Source organism: Ursus maritimus, unplaced genomic scaffold (genome assembly GCF_017311325.1).
Source record: "Ursus maritimus isolate PB19 unplaced genomic scaffold, ASM1731132v1 scaffold_32, whole genome shotgun sequence".
NCBI classification, from domain to species: Eukaryota; Metazoa; Chordata; class Mammalia; order Carnivora; family Ursidae; genus Ursus; species Ursus maritimus.
In genome coordinates this window covers 15,236,789-15,252,315 of record NW_024425786.1, presented here as the reverse complement: position 1 = coordinate 15,252,315, position 15,527 = coordinate 15,236,789, and the positions used below count along the sequence as shown (strand labels likewise).

At 37.2% G+C, this 15,527-nt stretch overlaps 1 protein-coding gene across 3 annotated transcripts in view; it reads left to right on the top strand.

The window, feature by feature from the left end:
* EIF4G3 (eukaryotic translation initiation factor 4 gamma 3) overlaps positions 1 to 15,527 on the top strand; it is a 361,657-nt gene that overhangs the window by 156,092 nt on the left and 190,038 nt on the right. For all 3 annotated transcript variants that reach the window (XM_040645901.1, XM_040645903.1, XM_040645902.1), the window contains 2 exons: positions 11,380 to 11,475; positions 12,884 to 12,997. In XM_040645901.1, coding sequence (XP_040501835.1) covers positions 11,446 to 11,475; positions 12,884 to 12,997 — 144 coding nt within the window. In that variant the 5' untranslated portion in view covers positions 11,380 to 11,445. Of the gene's footprint in view, positions 1 to 11,379; positions 11,476 to 12,883; positions 12,998 to 15,527 lie in introns of those variants that run through there.

The window sequence follows — 15,527 nt, the reverse complement described above, 5'->3', positions numbered from 1 at the left end:
CTTTCTGTCATTAGTGCAAGTGTCAGCACAGGCTAATAGTAGCTTAGCATTAATATTATGAAAACTTTTTACCTGGCAGACTCTGTAATTGAGGTCTCAGGGATGCCCAGACATCTGCAGTCCACACTTTGAGAATCAGTGGCATAAAGCTTCAGCCTTCATTTAGCTGAGGAAAACAAGCAGTTTACTTAAGACTGTGTATGGGTCTCTGTGTCTCTCTCCAGTGTTTTATATTGTACTCTTTGTTGGATATTACTGTACTTCTGTGAAAACACAGAAATGGATGTTTGTAATGATATAAATGGCAGACCTGAGAAGAGTAAAACTTTAGAATTAACAGCTTTCTATATCTAGGCTGTACAGTATGGTAGCAACTAGTCCTATCTGGCTATTTAAGTTTAAAATCTAAGAGATAAATGTGTATAAATAAAATTTAAGTGGAATAAGTAGTTATGGAGTTCTAGTTTTGCATGATGAAAAATATCCTATGGGTCTTTTGCACAATGTGCATATAGTTAACACTACTGTCCAATTAAAAATGGTTGAGCTGTAAATTGTATTATGTGTTTTCTACCACAATAAAATATTTTAATTTTTTAAAAAGATTTATTCATGAGAGAGAGAGCGCATGCGCGAGTGTGTGAGCACAAATGGGAGGGGCAGAGGGAGAGAGAATCTTAAGCAGGGTGTACGCTGTGGAGCCTGAAGTGGGGATCAATCTCACAACCTGAGCCGAAAACAAGAGTCAGATGTTTAACTGACTGTACCACCCAGGCACCCCTGATATATTTTAATTTAATAAATTCATTTAAATGAAATGAAAAATTTGTGTTTTCAGTTGCATTAGTTAGATTTCAACTATTCAGTAGTTTAATGTGGCTAATGTCTGCCTTATTGAACAGTTTAGATGGAGAACATTTACAATTGTTGCAGAAATTTCTATTTACATTGGTTGTATAGCACTCAAGAAGATAGCTCTCAAGAGTTTTAGGTGCTTGGAAGCATTGTGGATGCCAGCATGGTTGGAGTGTTGGTCTAGACTTTATCTTAAGGTATTATCTTTGCTTTTCTGGCTAGATTTAAATGTCAAATATTTATTTGTGTGGTGGAAGAGTTTCTCACTATTTATATTCTATAGTTGCTAGTAACAAGCAGGAAGGAACACATGTATATGTACACACTTATAAAGAAAAATTAGAGGAGTTCAGACCTTTTATAAATTAATAATCAATTGTTTTAAAAATTTATTGGTGTAGTAGTCTTTTTTTATGATTTTAAAAGGTATTCCCGGCTCTGAATGATAGAAAAAGATTTGCCTCTAGCACCTTTACATTTTTATATTTTACATTCCAACATTTTAAATTAATAATAGAATTTTTTGGTACCATGAGTTGAGGGTATGTGTTAACCTTTCACCTGAAATTATTATCCAGTTATCCCAGCACATTTTATTAAGTAATTCTGTGTATTTTTCAGTATTTCTACTGACTCGAAATGCTATTAGTGCCTTATGTATGTATTTGTGCTTATTTCAACATTCTCGATACCATTCATTCCATATCATTACATGTTCTTCTGTATCTTTTTTAATGACTGTAAAAGATTATACTCTGTGGCTGAGTAAATCATTTTTACATCTATATCTGTCTTTTATTGGTTAAATTGTGAAGTTCTTGAAGGTTAAAAAACCTGCAACCATAAATCTTCAGCCTCATTTATGTACATAGCCCACAGTTATATATAGTGTCTTCTTTGTGTTAGATTTCAGTAAATACTTGATTTAATTTTAATTATAATTTGTGAAATGACATTTATGTTCCAAGAATATTTAGAACTTTACAAAATATAGAATTCCTACTGTATTTTCTGGCTGACCTTGTTTTTTCTATCATGTGAAGAGGAAGCTGAAGGATAGAGGTTATTTTCATGTCTTTATTATTAAAGTAATCAATTCTTTTGATCCTTGGATAAGGAAAAACATGTAATACAGAATTGTATAAAATAGAACCCATAAGTTGTATCCTGTACTTTTTTCCAATTCCCATTACTGTGAAGCAGCTGATGCTGTTTGCTTAGTAAACTAAGTTTGCTCAGGAAGTCATCTTATCTAAAGTTATGCATTTATGAATATATTTTATGTATCAACAAATCTACACAAGTAAGGTGCATTTATATTCTCTGATTGACTGTGGTATATATTTTCACCTCTTCCCTAGAAAAACATGAAAATTTAGCATGTCTCCCCTTTATTTGGCCTTATGAATATATCTGTTCCTTGAAATAGATTTGTGTGTCAAACAGATAAGCTTATTTGAAATGTCAGAATATGAAAACACTAATTCAAAAGGATATATGCAGCATTATTTACAATAGCCAAATTATGGAAGCAGTCCAAGTGTCCATTGATAAATGAATGGATAATGAAGAGGTGGTGTGAACTGTTGAATCACTATATTGTACATTGAAGTAATGTAATACTGTTGTTAACTTTACTGGAGTAAAAATTTTTTTAAATGAAATTTGGTAGGTATTATCTAATAGTTCTTCGGAAAGTTGTGGCAACTTAATTGTTCTTTTTTTTTTTTAAGATTTATTTGAGAGAGAGAGTATGTGGGGGAGGGGCAAAGGGAGAGGGAGAGAAAGTCTGAAGCAGACTCCGCGCTGAGCATGGAGCCCCACATGGGGCTTGATCCCGTGACCTGTGACTTTGATCAAGTCCTGAGATCACGACTTGGGCCAAATCCAAGACTTGGTCTCCCAAACAATGGCACCACCCAGGTGCCCTGCAACTTCATTTTTCAGTCAGATTTGGATGTTCATGCACACACATTCACAATATTGAATTTAGTCATTATGGTAGTATTTGTTGCAGGTGAAGGAAGAGTCTTAAGAGAAATAATCTTTCATCTCTGAGTTAAATGTGAAGTGCTTAGAATAGTGTCTAAAACATAGAGATATAAATGTTTTCTGTTAGAATTTAAAAAAATGTTTATTTTACTATTATTATTATATTATTAAAGATTTTATTTATTTATATGAGAGAGAGAGCACAAGCAGGGGGAGTGGGAGAGGGAGAAGCAGGCTCTCCGCTGAGCAGGGATCCTGACATGGGGCTCAATTCCAGGACCCTTGGAATCATGACCTGAGCCAAAGGCAGATGCTTAATGGACTGAGCCACTCAGGTGCCCCTATAATTTTTTTAAAATTTATTTATTTGTTTTAGAGAGAAAGAGCAAGCAGGGGAAGGGGCAGAGGGAGAGGGAGAATCTCCAGCAGACTCCTGCTGATCACAGAGCCCATCACAGGTCTTGATCCCAAGACCCTGAGATCATGACCTGAGCTAAAATCAAGAGTGAGACACTTAACTGACTGAGCCAGTCAGGTGACCCCTGTCATAATTATTTTTGTTGGCTTAAGTCCATTGTATTATATTGTAAAAGTTGAAAATCCTTCTTGATTTTTTTTCATATATTTGTATTTTAAAAACCATCACATCTGGACCTAAGATGCTATGTTATGGTGTTCTGTCTTATAATGGAATTTACCCTCAGATTTTTATCTTTAAATATCCAAATCACTGTTTCTTAAATAGTTATTATGGACTTAAAGGTTATGTCTGCCGCACAGAAACTGTTTTGGTTGGCTTTTTTTACTGACATTCTGTTAGCAGTTTGTCAGTTAACACTATTTGCTAGTTTTTGTTGTTACTGTTGTATTCTTATTCCCCAAGTTGATAAAAAAGTATTAGTGACTTAGGAAGGTTTATTGAAGCATAAAAGTAATGATGAAAATGAGAATGCAAGTCTGTAACTCATGTAAACTTGGACAGTGAAGTGATTGGCAATTTAAATATAAATAATTCATGTATATGTACTTGGAGAAGTAAGTCTCTGTAATATCTGTGAGGGTGCAGAAAGACAAAGTACAAACAAAACCTGGGATGACTGTTGAAATGATACTCTGTTGATCTGCCCCATTTGATATTATGAAACATGTTTATACAATGTTCCTATTTAAATATTTGCAATATTTTCCAACAAAGTATAGTGGTATATTAAGTAAGTTATTCCAGAATGACTTAATAAACTTGGTGAATCATGTCATTACATGCAGAGAAGAGAGAAAAATACCTAGATGCATCTTTCACAGTTGCACTCTTTGTAGTATCAACAGGTACAAGTTATATCATTCCTACGAAATTTCTAAAACCAGCCGCAAAGAGTTGAATAATCCTTTGAGAGAAAGCTAAGTGAGCCATTGGCAAAATTCCTTTATCTGTGCTTCTATTAAAATCCCATAATGGCACAATGGCATACATTGTGAAAGTGGAATCACTTCTTTGTGTGGCTGACATCAAATACTGTCCTTTGTGTTTAGATGAAACTGTAGAATATGAATCTGCTCCTGGCATACATATAATTTGAGTAAAAGTAGGACTTGATTATTTTTTGTCTGTTTAAAGTAGTAATTCTAAGCTAAAGGAAAATAAATTCTTCTATTAGTATTCATTTTAATACCAGTGATATAGTGCCAGTATTGACAGAGAACCAGCTATATGTGTTGGCAGGAATGGTGCTATTACCTAACGCAGGAACTTGTGCCTGGATGGTAATTCACATGCCACTTTTTCAGTTAACTGTGGGTGTGTTGAAGATATTAGTAAAAGTTTTGAAGAAGTTCAAATATGGCCATTATGCATATTTTCAGCATCTTCTCTGGAAACAAATTAGGCTGCTCTTCCTTTCTGTAGTATTCTAGCTGTAAGAGGGCAAAATTCTCACATAACTTCTTGAAGGATAGAAAGAACATTTCTGTATGTTTTTTTTAATAAGTTGTACATCTTAATATTGTATTTAGTATCTTTACAGTCAAGCTTTTGCTTCAACCAACATCAACTAAATGTTGAGAATGAAGTGTCAAGATTTCCTAAAACCAGTGAGCCTTACCGCTGAGAATATGGCTTTCTTAACATTTGATCACTTTAATTTTATAAAGAATGAAATTGGTGCTGTATTTTACAACTATACCCAAATGTCATCAAACGTGATGAAATAATCAACTTAGAGTGCAGATAGAGTTGATAAGAAATCCACTTACCTCTCTTGGAGAGGAGGCAAGATGGCAGAGAGGTAGGGGACCCCATTTCAGCTGGTCCCCCCAAATTTAGCTGGATATCTATCAAACCATTTTGAACACCCACGAAATCAGTCAGAGATATACGAATATGTATCTGAATCTCTACAAGCAGAAAAGTGACTGCTTTTTGCAAGGTAGGACGAGCAGAGTTGTGAATCGGTGGAGAGATACCAGAAGATAAACAGAAAGGGGAGGAAGCCTCCAAGAGCTGGCTCTTGGAAAGTGGTATAACACTGGAGTGCAAAATCAGAACCCTTAGAAATTTGCTGTAGTGAGAGACATCCCTCTCTGAAGGGGGCTCTGGAAATGAAAAGGCAGAATTCTAGGTATAGCATTGTGGTCTCAGGTTACAAGGGACCACATAGCAAAAGGGGATTCCTGAAACAGTAGGGTGCCCAAGCATTGGAGCCAGGAAGCAGGTTATGATCAGCGAGCCCAGGAAGGGACTGTAGGTTCAGATCACCATAAACCGGGAGCCCAGGCGGTTGATAACCGCTCATTCCTTGAACAGCCTGAAAAAATCTGGAATCCGCTCCTGGGACCAGGCAAAAACTTACAGAATGGTAGTGGCCGGGAAAAGGCTTTAGAGCAGAACCCAGACCTGATTCCGGACTTTCAGGCGCACGTACAGCTGCTCAGGGTTTTAGAATCACAAAGCAGTGGCACTCCTGGGCCCCTGAGACTACCTCTGAGAGAGTTGCTGTGGGTGCGCATCGAGGAAGGCTGCAGTTTTCAGCATTTCATGCAGACGTGGAGACTGTTTGTCCTGGCAGGTCTATTAAAGAGAGCAGACAGATTTTTCTGCTCTGGGCCAGAAGTTTGGCTGTGGCCATTTTTGCTCTGATCCTCTGAAGAGACGGAGAAAGCACCCAGGGAACAAAAGCCACACAGAAGATGGTTTCCACTGAGCCCGTCCTCTTGACGGGGCATCTCTGCACAGGCAGGGTTACCCAAGAAACAGTGTGGCAGGCCCCTCTGCCAGAAGACAGGCTGGAAGAACAGGTAGATGACAATCCTATGGATCCTAAAAGACTGTAAAATCCCAACACCAGGGGAAAATTGTATATTGAGCTCCAGGTGTGGCCTCACGACTTGTTTATTTTTCAGATATAATTCTCCTTTTCTTCCCCCCCACTTCTCATGCTTTTTCTCTGTTGTATTTTTCTTTTTCCCTTTTCATTTCAACTAGATGTCTATTATATCAATTTATTTTTCATAGTTGCTTTTTAACTTGTATTTTTACACATCTGTATTCTTTATAGATACATGCTTTACTTTAGACTTTTTTAACTCAGTTTTACCTTTTTATATATACAAGTTTTACTTTCCATGTAATTTTGGGATGTAGTGTCCTCTAACACACAGACCAAAATACACCCAGGAATAACGGAAACACCCTGCTTTGTCCACACTGAGAGATTATAGCTCCCCTCCCCCTCTTTAAATTTTTAAATTTTATTCTTGTGTTCCATTTTGGCTTTTTCGGTGGTGGCGTGTGACCACTCTGGATTTTGCTAGGGTGCATCTAGCTTGGGTCGTGATTGATATTTTGGACTCTGTTCATTCTTTCAACCATCCCTCGACAGAATGATGAGGAGGAGGAACTCTGAACAAAGAAAAGAACCAGAGACAGTGTCCTCCAACACAGAACTAAGGGATATGGATATAAGCCAGATGTCAGAGATAGAATTCAGGATAGCAATCATGAAGTCAATAACTAGACTTGAAAAAAAGCATTAATGACAATATAGAATCTCTAAGGGCAGAAATGAGATAGAATCAGGCCGAACTTAAAAATGCTATGAATGGGGGCGCCTGGGTGGCACAGCGGTTAAGCGTCTGCCTTCGGCTCAGGGCGTGATCCCGGAGTTCTGGGATCGAGCCCCACATCAGGCTCCTCCGCCGGGAGCCTGCTTCTTCCTCTCCCACTCCCCCTGCTTGTGTTCCCTCTCTCGCTGGCTGTCTCTATCTCTGTCAAATAAATGAATAAAATCTTAAAAAAAAAAATGCTATGAATGAGATGCAGTCTAAACTAGATACTCTAAGAGCCAGGGTAAATGAGGCAGAAGAGCAAATCAGTGATCTAGAAAAAACTGATAGGAAGGAAGGGAGCTGAGGAAAATAGGGAAAGGCAGCTAGTAGCCCATGAAAATAGATCAACGAAATGATGCCATGGAACGTTCCACTGTCAGAATTATTGGGGTCTCCAAGGGGGTGGAGAGAGAGAAAAGACTAGAAGGTATATGTTGAGCAAATCATAGCTGAGAACTTCCCTAATCTGGGGAAAGAAGCATTTTTGTCCAAGAGATAGAGAGGAGCCCTCCCAAAATCAATAAAAATAGATCAACACCCCAACATATAATAGTGAAGCTTGCAAATCTTAGAGCCAAGGAAGCTATCCTGAGCACAGCTACAGGGAAGAGATTTCTTACATATGGAGGGAGGAACATTAGAATAACATCAGACCTGTCCACAGAAACCTGCCAAGCCAGAAAGGGCTGGCAAGACATATGCAGGGTAGTAAATGAAAACATGCTGCCAAGAATACTTTACCCAGCAAGGCTGTCATTCAGAACGGATGGAGAGATAAAAGCTTTCAGGACAGGCAGAAATTGAAAGAATAGATGACCACCAAGCCAGCCCTGCAAGAAAAATTAAGGGGGATTCTGTAAGTGAAGAGAAACCCATGAGTCACATAGACCAGAAAGAAACAGAAAATCTGCAGAAACGGACTTTACAGGCAATATAATGGCATTAAATTCATATCTTTCAGTAGTGACACTGAATGTAAATCGGCTGAATGCTTCCCTGAAAAGACACAAGGTTTCAGATTGGATAAAAAAGCAGGACCTATCCAATATGCTGTCTATGAGAGACTCATTTTGAACCTAAAGACACCTCCAGATTGAAAGTGATGGGATGGAGAACCATTTACCACACTAATGGACCTCTAAAGAAATCTGGGGTAGCAATTCTCTTATCAGGCAAATTAGATTTTACTCCAAAGACCATAGTAAGAGATGTAGAGGGATACTATATCATATCTAATGGGTCTGTCCAACAAGACGATCTAACAGTTGTAAATATCTATGCCTTCAACATGGGAGCAGCCAATTATATAAACCAATTAATAACCAAATAAAGAAACATATTGATAATTATACATGAATATTAGGAGACCTCAACACTCCACTCACAGCAATGGACAGATCATCTAAGCAGAAAATCAACAAAGAAACAAGAGCTTTGAATGACACATTGGACCAGATGGACTTTGTAGGTATATACAGAACATACCGTCCCAAAACAACAGAATACTCATTCTTCTCGAGTGCACATGGAATTTTCTCCAGAATAGACCACATACTGGGTCACAAATCAGGTCTCAACCGATACCAAAAGATTGAGATTATCCCCTGCATATTTTCAGACCACAATGCTGTGAAACTGGAGCTCAACCACAAGAAGAAATTTGGAAGGAACTCAAACACTTAGAAGTTAAAGAGCATCCTGCTAAAGAATGATTGGGTCATCCAGGAAATTAAAGAAGAACTTAAACAATTCATTGAAACTAATGAGAGTTAAAACACATCGGTCCAAAATCTTTGGGATACTGCAAAGGCAGTCTTAAGAGGGAAGTACATAGCCATCCAAGCCTCTCTCAGAAAATTAGAAAAATCCCAAATGCACAAGCTAACCTTAGACCTAAAGGACCTGGAGAAAGGACAGGAAATAAGGCCTAACCCAAGCAGGAGAAGAGAAATAATAAAGATTAGAGCAGAAATCAATGAGGTAGAAACTAGAAAAAACAGTAGAACTGATCAACCAAACTAGAAGCTGGTTCTTTGAAAGAATTAATAAGATAGATAAACCTCTAGCCAGACTTATCCAAAAGAAAAGAGAAAGGATCCAAATTAATAAAATAATGAATGAAAGGGGAGAGATCTTGACTTACACCAAGGAAACAGAAGCAATTACTAGAAATTATTACCAGCAATTATATACCAACAAATTAAGCAATCTAGAAGAAATGGATGCATTCCTGGAAATTTATAAACTACTAAGACTGAAACAGGAAGAAATAGACAATCTGAACAGACCAATAACCAGCAAGGAAATTGAAGCAGTAGTCAAAAACCTCCCAAAAAACAAGAGTCCAGGGCCAGATGGCTTCCCAGGGGAATTCTACCAAACATTTAAAGAAGAAATTATACCTATTCTACTGAAGCTGTTTTAAAAAACCGAAATAGTAGGAAAACTTCCAAACTTGTTCTATGAGGCCAGCATTATCCTCATCCCAAAATCAGACAAAGACCCCATCAAAAAGGAGAATTACCGACCAGTATCCCTGATGAACACGGATGCCAAAATATTCCTAGCCAATAGGATCCAATAGTACATTAAAAGGATTATTCACCCCAACCAGGTGGGATTTATTCCTGGGATGCAGGGGTGGTTCAACTTTCAGAAATCAATCAACATGATAGAGCACATTAATAAAAGAAAAGACAAGAACCCTATGAAATAGCCTCTAGCCTTCTAGAGTTTAAATGTGATACATACACATAAACTTGATTTTTCAAACAGTCCTAAAAATGATCTTTGATGAGAAATCTGTGGCTAACTTTTGGGTCATATTTGATACAATTATCACCTATTTGGTAGAGGTGAGATACTTGGTGTCATAATTTTCAATTTGTGGTCAGATTTAGTACACCTATAGTGAAAAGGGAAATTAACCTGATGCGGAACCTTAATGTCAGTTTCATTAATTGTTTTATTTTCATTATTTAAAAGTTATGATAAACTTTTCAAACATTAGCTTTGAAGATTTTATTTTTTATTTTTTGATGTAATCTTTACCCCCAATTTGGGGCTTAAACTCATGACTCCAATATCAAAGAGTTGCATGCTACACTGAGCCAGCCAGGCATCCCTCAAACATTGTGTTAAAGTGTTAATCCCAGCTGAACTGCCACCAAATGGTCAACAGATGCTAAAAAATTGTAGAATTTTCTTTTAAAGCAATTAGAATACTTTCTAGAGATACCATTTACCTAGTTACCTTGGATAAGACACTTGTATTTTTTTTTTTAAGATTTATTTTTTTATTTGAGAGAGAGAGGAAGAAAGAGAGTGAACTCACCAGTGGAGGAGGGGTCAGAGGGAGAGAATCTCAAGCATACTCTCCACTGAATGTGGAGCCTGACATGGGGCTCAGTCTCTTGACCCATAAAATCATGATCTGAGCCAAAACCAAGAGTCATACAGTCAACTAACTGAGCCACCCAGGTGCCCCAACACTTGAATTTTCTGACCTTTGATTTCCTCATTTGTAAAATTGGCACCATGGTAATAAAAGGTGATTGTATAGTAATTGATTTTTCCTTATTTAATCTTAGCTTCCTTGTGAAGTAGATTAATTATTATTTTTTACATTCATGGGAAAGATGAATTACTTACCCAAGTAAGTGGCAGTTGTTAGGATTTGAAGCCAAGTTCTGTGATTCCATGTCCATTGCTATTGCCAGTATTTCAGTTTAAACATGTTACAAGTTTTTTGCTTTTTGGTTTTGTTCTGGCTTCAGTAGCACATAGAATATTAGTTTGTAGTATTTAACATGGGTTCATAATGAAAAGCTTATACTCTTATTTTCAGAAAACCTATGGTAAATTAGTTCATAATGCCGCTTATCCCGTGCTTTTATCTAAAGTTCTTATTGACTGTAGATTTTTATGTAAAAAAAAAAAAAGGGGTCATGTAAAAGGATTAAAGTGTAAGCAGTGGAAGAGAACAGCAATAATATAGCAGTTAACCTAGTGAACTGCTCAGTTTGCTCTGGGATGTCTTCCTCAATGGTTTTCTTTGCTCATAGGTACTTTGGAAAGCTCACCACAGCAGTAACAAGTTCTCTCAGCCATGTTTGATTTTGTTTGTGGCATGGTCTGTCCGTTTCAGAAATAGATAAATTGACAGTGAGTGCTCTTTGTACTTCAGTTATCAAAATCATTGTACCTAGTCATTGGGTTGCAGATGTCTCCTTATCAGGAGGTTTAAGGTAATCTCTAAAAAATGTTGCTCTGATTCTGAATTGCTTCATATTGTGGTAAAGATAAGTTTTTAAAAGTAGAGCTGTAAAGCATACTAGTAAATACATCTATAAATTTCTTTTTAATACTTTGAGTTGTTAGGATTTGCCATATATAGTCAAAATATGATATTGTTCTTGTCATTTTTGACAGACCCCATATCCCTCTGGACAGAATGCAGGTCCAACCACGTTGGTATACCCTCAAGCCCCTCAGACAATGAATTCACAACCTCAAACCCGTTCTCCGGTAAGTACACAGAAGCTTGTTCTAGATAATGTTCTCCATTTAAGTTTGTGTTTTTAGTAGCTTGGGTTCCTTTGGCTAAAATTTTTACTTGTTTTTGGAAACTTGTTCCAAGGACAATTTATTATTATTATTATCATCATCATCATCATTATTATTATTACTGGTTAGCACTGCATTTTCAGACTTCTAATATAGGAATAATTTAAATTTATTGAGAGGAAGAAGAAATGGAGCTTTTTATCTTCTTTTACTTTCCTGTGGCATGATTTTTTTTTAAAATCTGGTTGCATTCAAGTTCATTTCAGTTCTTAATTTGTTGTACTGTTCACAATTCAGGAGGAGAGTAAAGCACAGTGATTTTAAAAGTAAATCAAATTTCATTAATTAGACTCTCAAATTTCAGTGGTTTGGGAAGTAAGATTTCCGAATTAGTGTCACTAGATCAGTCCTTGCCATTTGACAGTTTGATCACTGCATGACGTACACCAATGGTGTATTCATTTTTTCAGATGGTAAATAAATTGTCATACAAATTCAAGTGCTATCATTCTCTTTGCTCATCCTTTACATGGATTGCAATAAATATTGCAAAGACTGAGAATTTACTCAAGGTTCATCCTTCTGTTTCACAAAAGTATATAGTGGCTTCAGCTATCCATTCCTTAGAACGTCGTTTCCTGCCCTGCATGACTAGTTTTTGCCAGACGGTGCTTCTGTAACATCTCACATTGTATCTCACATCCCTACTTGTATCTCAGCTCTGTGTTTTCCTCAGAATACAGGTATCTTCTTTTGGTTCCCCACCCATGCTTTTTTGCCTGTAGTATAGGGGAATTTCATTGCATTAGCTCCTATTCATTTGGTTTTATGCATGAACTGAGAAATGTTGAAATGTATGAAAGATTGCTCAAAGAACTAGAGATCATAGACTGCACCAAAATGTAATCTCTTTCTTACCCTCTTCCTGTCTTCCTTTTCCCGATTGCCCTCTTTTCCAATACCTGTTCTTAGATCCTGGTTCTCCCCAGGGGGTGGAAGAACCTTTCTAAAGAGGTGGGACTTTGGTCCTAGTTGCCTATTTGCTTGTCTTTTTTTTTTTTTTTTTTTTTTTTTTTGCTGAAATGATCAACAAGATGTCTGATGCAAGTTGTGTTCTGAGAGTGGTTTGGGGATGTGGATACTTGACTACTTGGTGTGGGCCTGAGATCTCAGCAGATTAATTTAGATAGGCCCTGCTTCTAGTCATTAAACATGGGACATTATGGTAAGCTCTTATTGCAGAGAATTCTATGGCCCTCTTCACCCCCATCCCCCTTTTATAATTATTGAAAGAAAAGAAATTTACATGGTTAGAACTGGCGCAAAACCTGACTGAAGAGCTGCATCTCTAAACCAGTTTTTTTGACAGCCCAGCAGAACAGTGCCAATACATTGCACAGACAACTGGAAGAGGAGGAAGGTTTTGGAACAGACTCCCGTTTACAGGTCCTTGGCTGGAAGAGGCTGGATAAAATACTGCATTGTAAGCAATATAACAAACTGTACTTCTTGCAGGCAGTGGTGCCTCTGGCACTCATTATTTTTGACCACATCCATTTATTGGCTGATGAACAGAAATGCTTTGATTGCTTCTTCTCTGAAAGTCTAACCTAGCATGGCAGTTTCTGCCAGGCGTAGTGGGGAAAATAATAACAAATTGGGTGGGTTGTCTTGATTGCGAATTAGACAGGAGTAATTTGGGGTTTAGATTTTTCTTTATTTTAAACTCGAAGAGGGATATCCCTTTCAGATAAATTTGATTTTAAAAGATAAATTTCAAGGCTTCTTTTTCCCTCTTTCCATTTTATAATTGAATATCAAAGAGGAAATTGTCTGTAGTTGTCAGCCATTTTTCTGTGGTCATAAACTCTTCAGATACTATCCTCTATGCAATTTTTGCCATCTGCTCTGCTAGTGACCATTACCACCCCCATTACTAAAAACCACACACATAACATTCCATTACATATCCCAAAACAAGTGCAAGACTAGCAAACACTAGACTACTCTTGCTTATTGTTTTGGGTCCAGTTTTCTTTATTTCATTTGTGTTGGGGCTGGGAGGGTGAAGTTGGGATATGAAATTTGACAGGATTGCATTTTCTTTCTACATCCCAAGTTGCCATAGTCTAGTCTCATCCATCCCACAGCTATCCCAACTGGTGAGGAGAGGTAAGCTGTTGCACTAAGGAAGGGACCCTTCCCATGGCTTTGTAGAGCAGCTAAAGCTTACTCCATTCTATTTCTGCATTAATGGGCCATTGGCAATTGCACAGTTTAGGCTATTCTGTTCTTCCCTGGACAGCTGCCTTTGCAATCCAAGTGGCTTCAAGTGGCCCGCCCTCCCTCTTTCAGGTTATCTTTGTGTCCATATTTCTATTTGATGTATAGTATCTTAGTTAAATTCATATCATTGAAAATCTTGTTTAAAAGCAAAAAGGTACTGATTAGCTACCTATCTGTTCCATTTTCTGGTTATACTGGAACTCTTTAAATAGCCTCCAAAATCTCTATTAAATGCCTGATTGGAAGAGGGGGAACAGTTTGGCTTTTGCAGTAACCTGTATCCACTGGTTATATTTTGTGGTGCTAAGTGCCAAAGATATATCAGTGTTATGTTGGCCATGCCCTGTTGCCAACTGTGCACAGAAGAGTGAGTGGGTGGGTGGGTGGGATTAACATTGGATCCAAGTTCACAGAAGGCTGCTTTCCTTAATATCTACAGTCCTCACCATCTTAAAGACCCCTTAAAAAAAAAAGAAAGAAATTAAAGTTTCTATTTTTAATATGAGCCAGCAGCGACTACAGTTTGTTCTGTTGCTTACAGTTACCCGTAGGATTAAGACTATTGTCATTCCAAGTGGAAAGCTCAATAGCCAATGGTGACTAGTGCAAAATAGACTAGGGTACTTTCCCACTAACTTGTGTTTTGTTTTGTTTTGTTTTTAAAAAATATATGTGTAATTTCATAAGGTACTCCTCTTGCTCATAGAAAGTTCTCTTTTGACTGGAACCTTCCAAATACATGAAGTTGCAACTTATTTTAGAGCCTTAGAAATGGGACCTTTCTGTGGAACAGTGATAAGACAGGTACTGCTGTACTCAGGTTACTTTTTTAACGTGGCCCTTCTCTCCCATTTTCTTCAAAAGTGTCATGAAGAAACATCTCACTTCTATCCCCTACTTTCATACCACATGGGTGGTATTGCCTATTCTTGAGACTTGATGTCCATAGTAGAAGTATGGTCTGTTTTCTTTTCGTAATTGGAAAACTGAAAATATAAGACCTCAGTTTCTGTGAAGAGAAAAAGTTCTACAAGAAGTAAAGCTGCCCTTATCATCATTTCTGAAAACTCTTTTACAGTAGTTAGCCTAAACATACTCTAATCACAGGTCATCAAGAGCTCATTAATTTATGCTGAATAACTTCGAATTGTGATTAAGACACATTTCATTACTTGAAAAATAGGTGATGTTTTAGCTTCTAAGGTGAATTCTTAATGAAGTGGTCTTCAGCCAACTGCTACGTTGTGGCATGTGCTCCACTGCAATATTTTTGAAAATTTTTATATGAAATAATGGCATTTGGGGAAATAATTCCACATCTCTTCCACGAAACTTAAATTCTGAGTATGAGGGATTGTTTCATGGTTAATCTTCAGTCCGATTCACCTGCAGTGATGAGTTGATGGAAGGAAAGCTCTCTAGGAAATAACTGAAGACGTATTTTAGTTTCTTAAATGTATTACATTAAAGCCCTGTGTGGTTTGTGTTCAAAACCTCTTTGTAAATATTTTCTTTGTACTATTAAAGAGGGTGGTTAACATTTCAATAGTTAATGTATTAGTAGCCAGTACATGACACTTTGTCCTGAATAGTTTTCTTTGTCCTTTTTAGTGAAATCACATTGGAGGTCCAGTTAATGCTCTGGTGAAGAATTAGTTGATCTTAGAGGTTTAGGTTTTAAAATTTTGTCGGTGGAAAAGCTTTTTCTTTCATTGTACGTTAGGGAA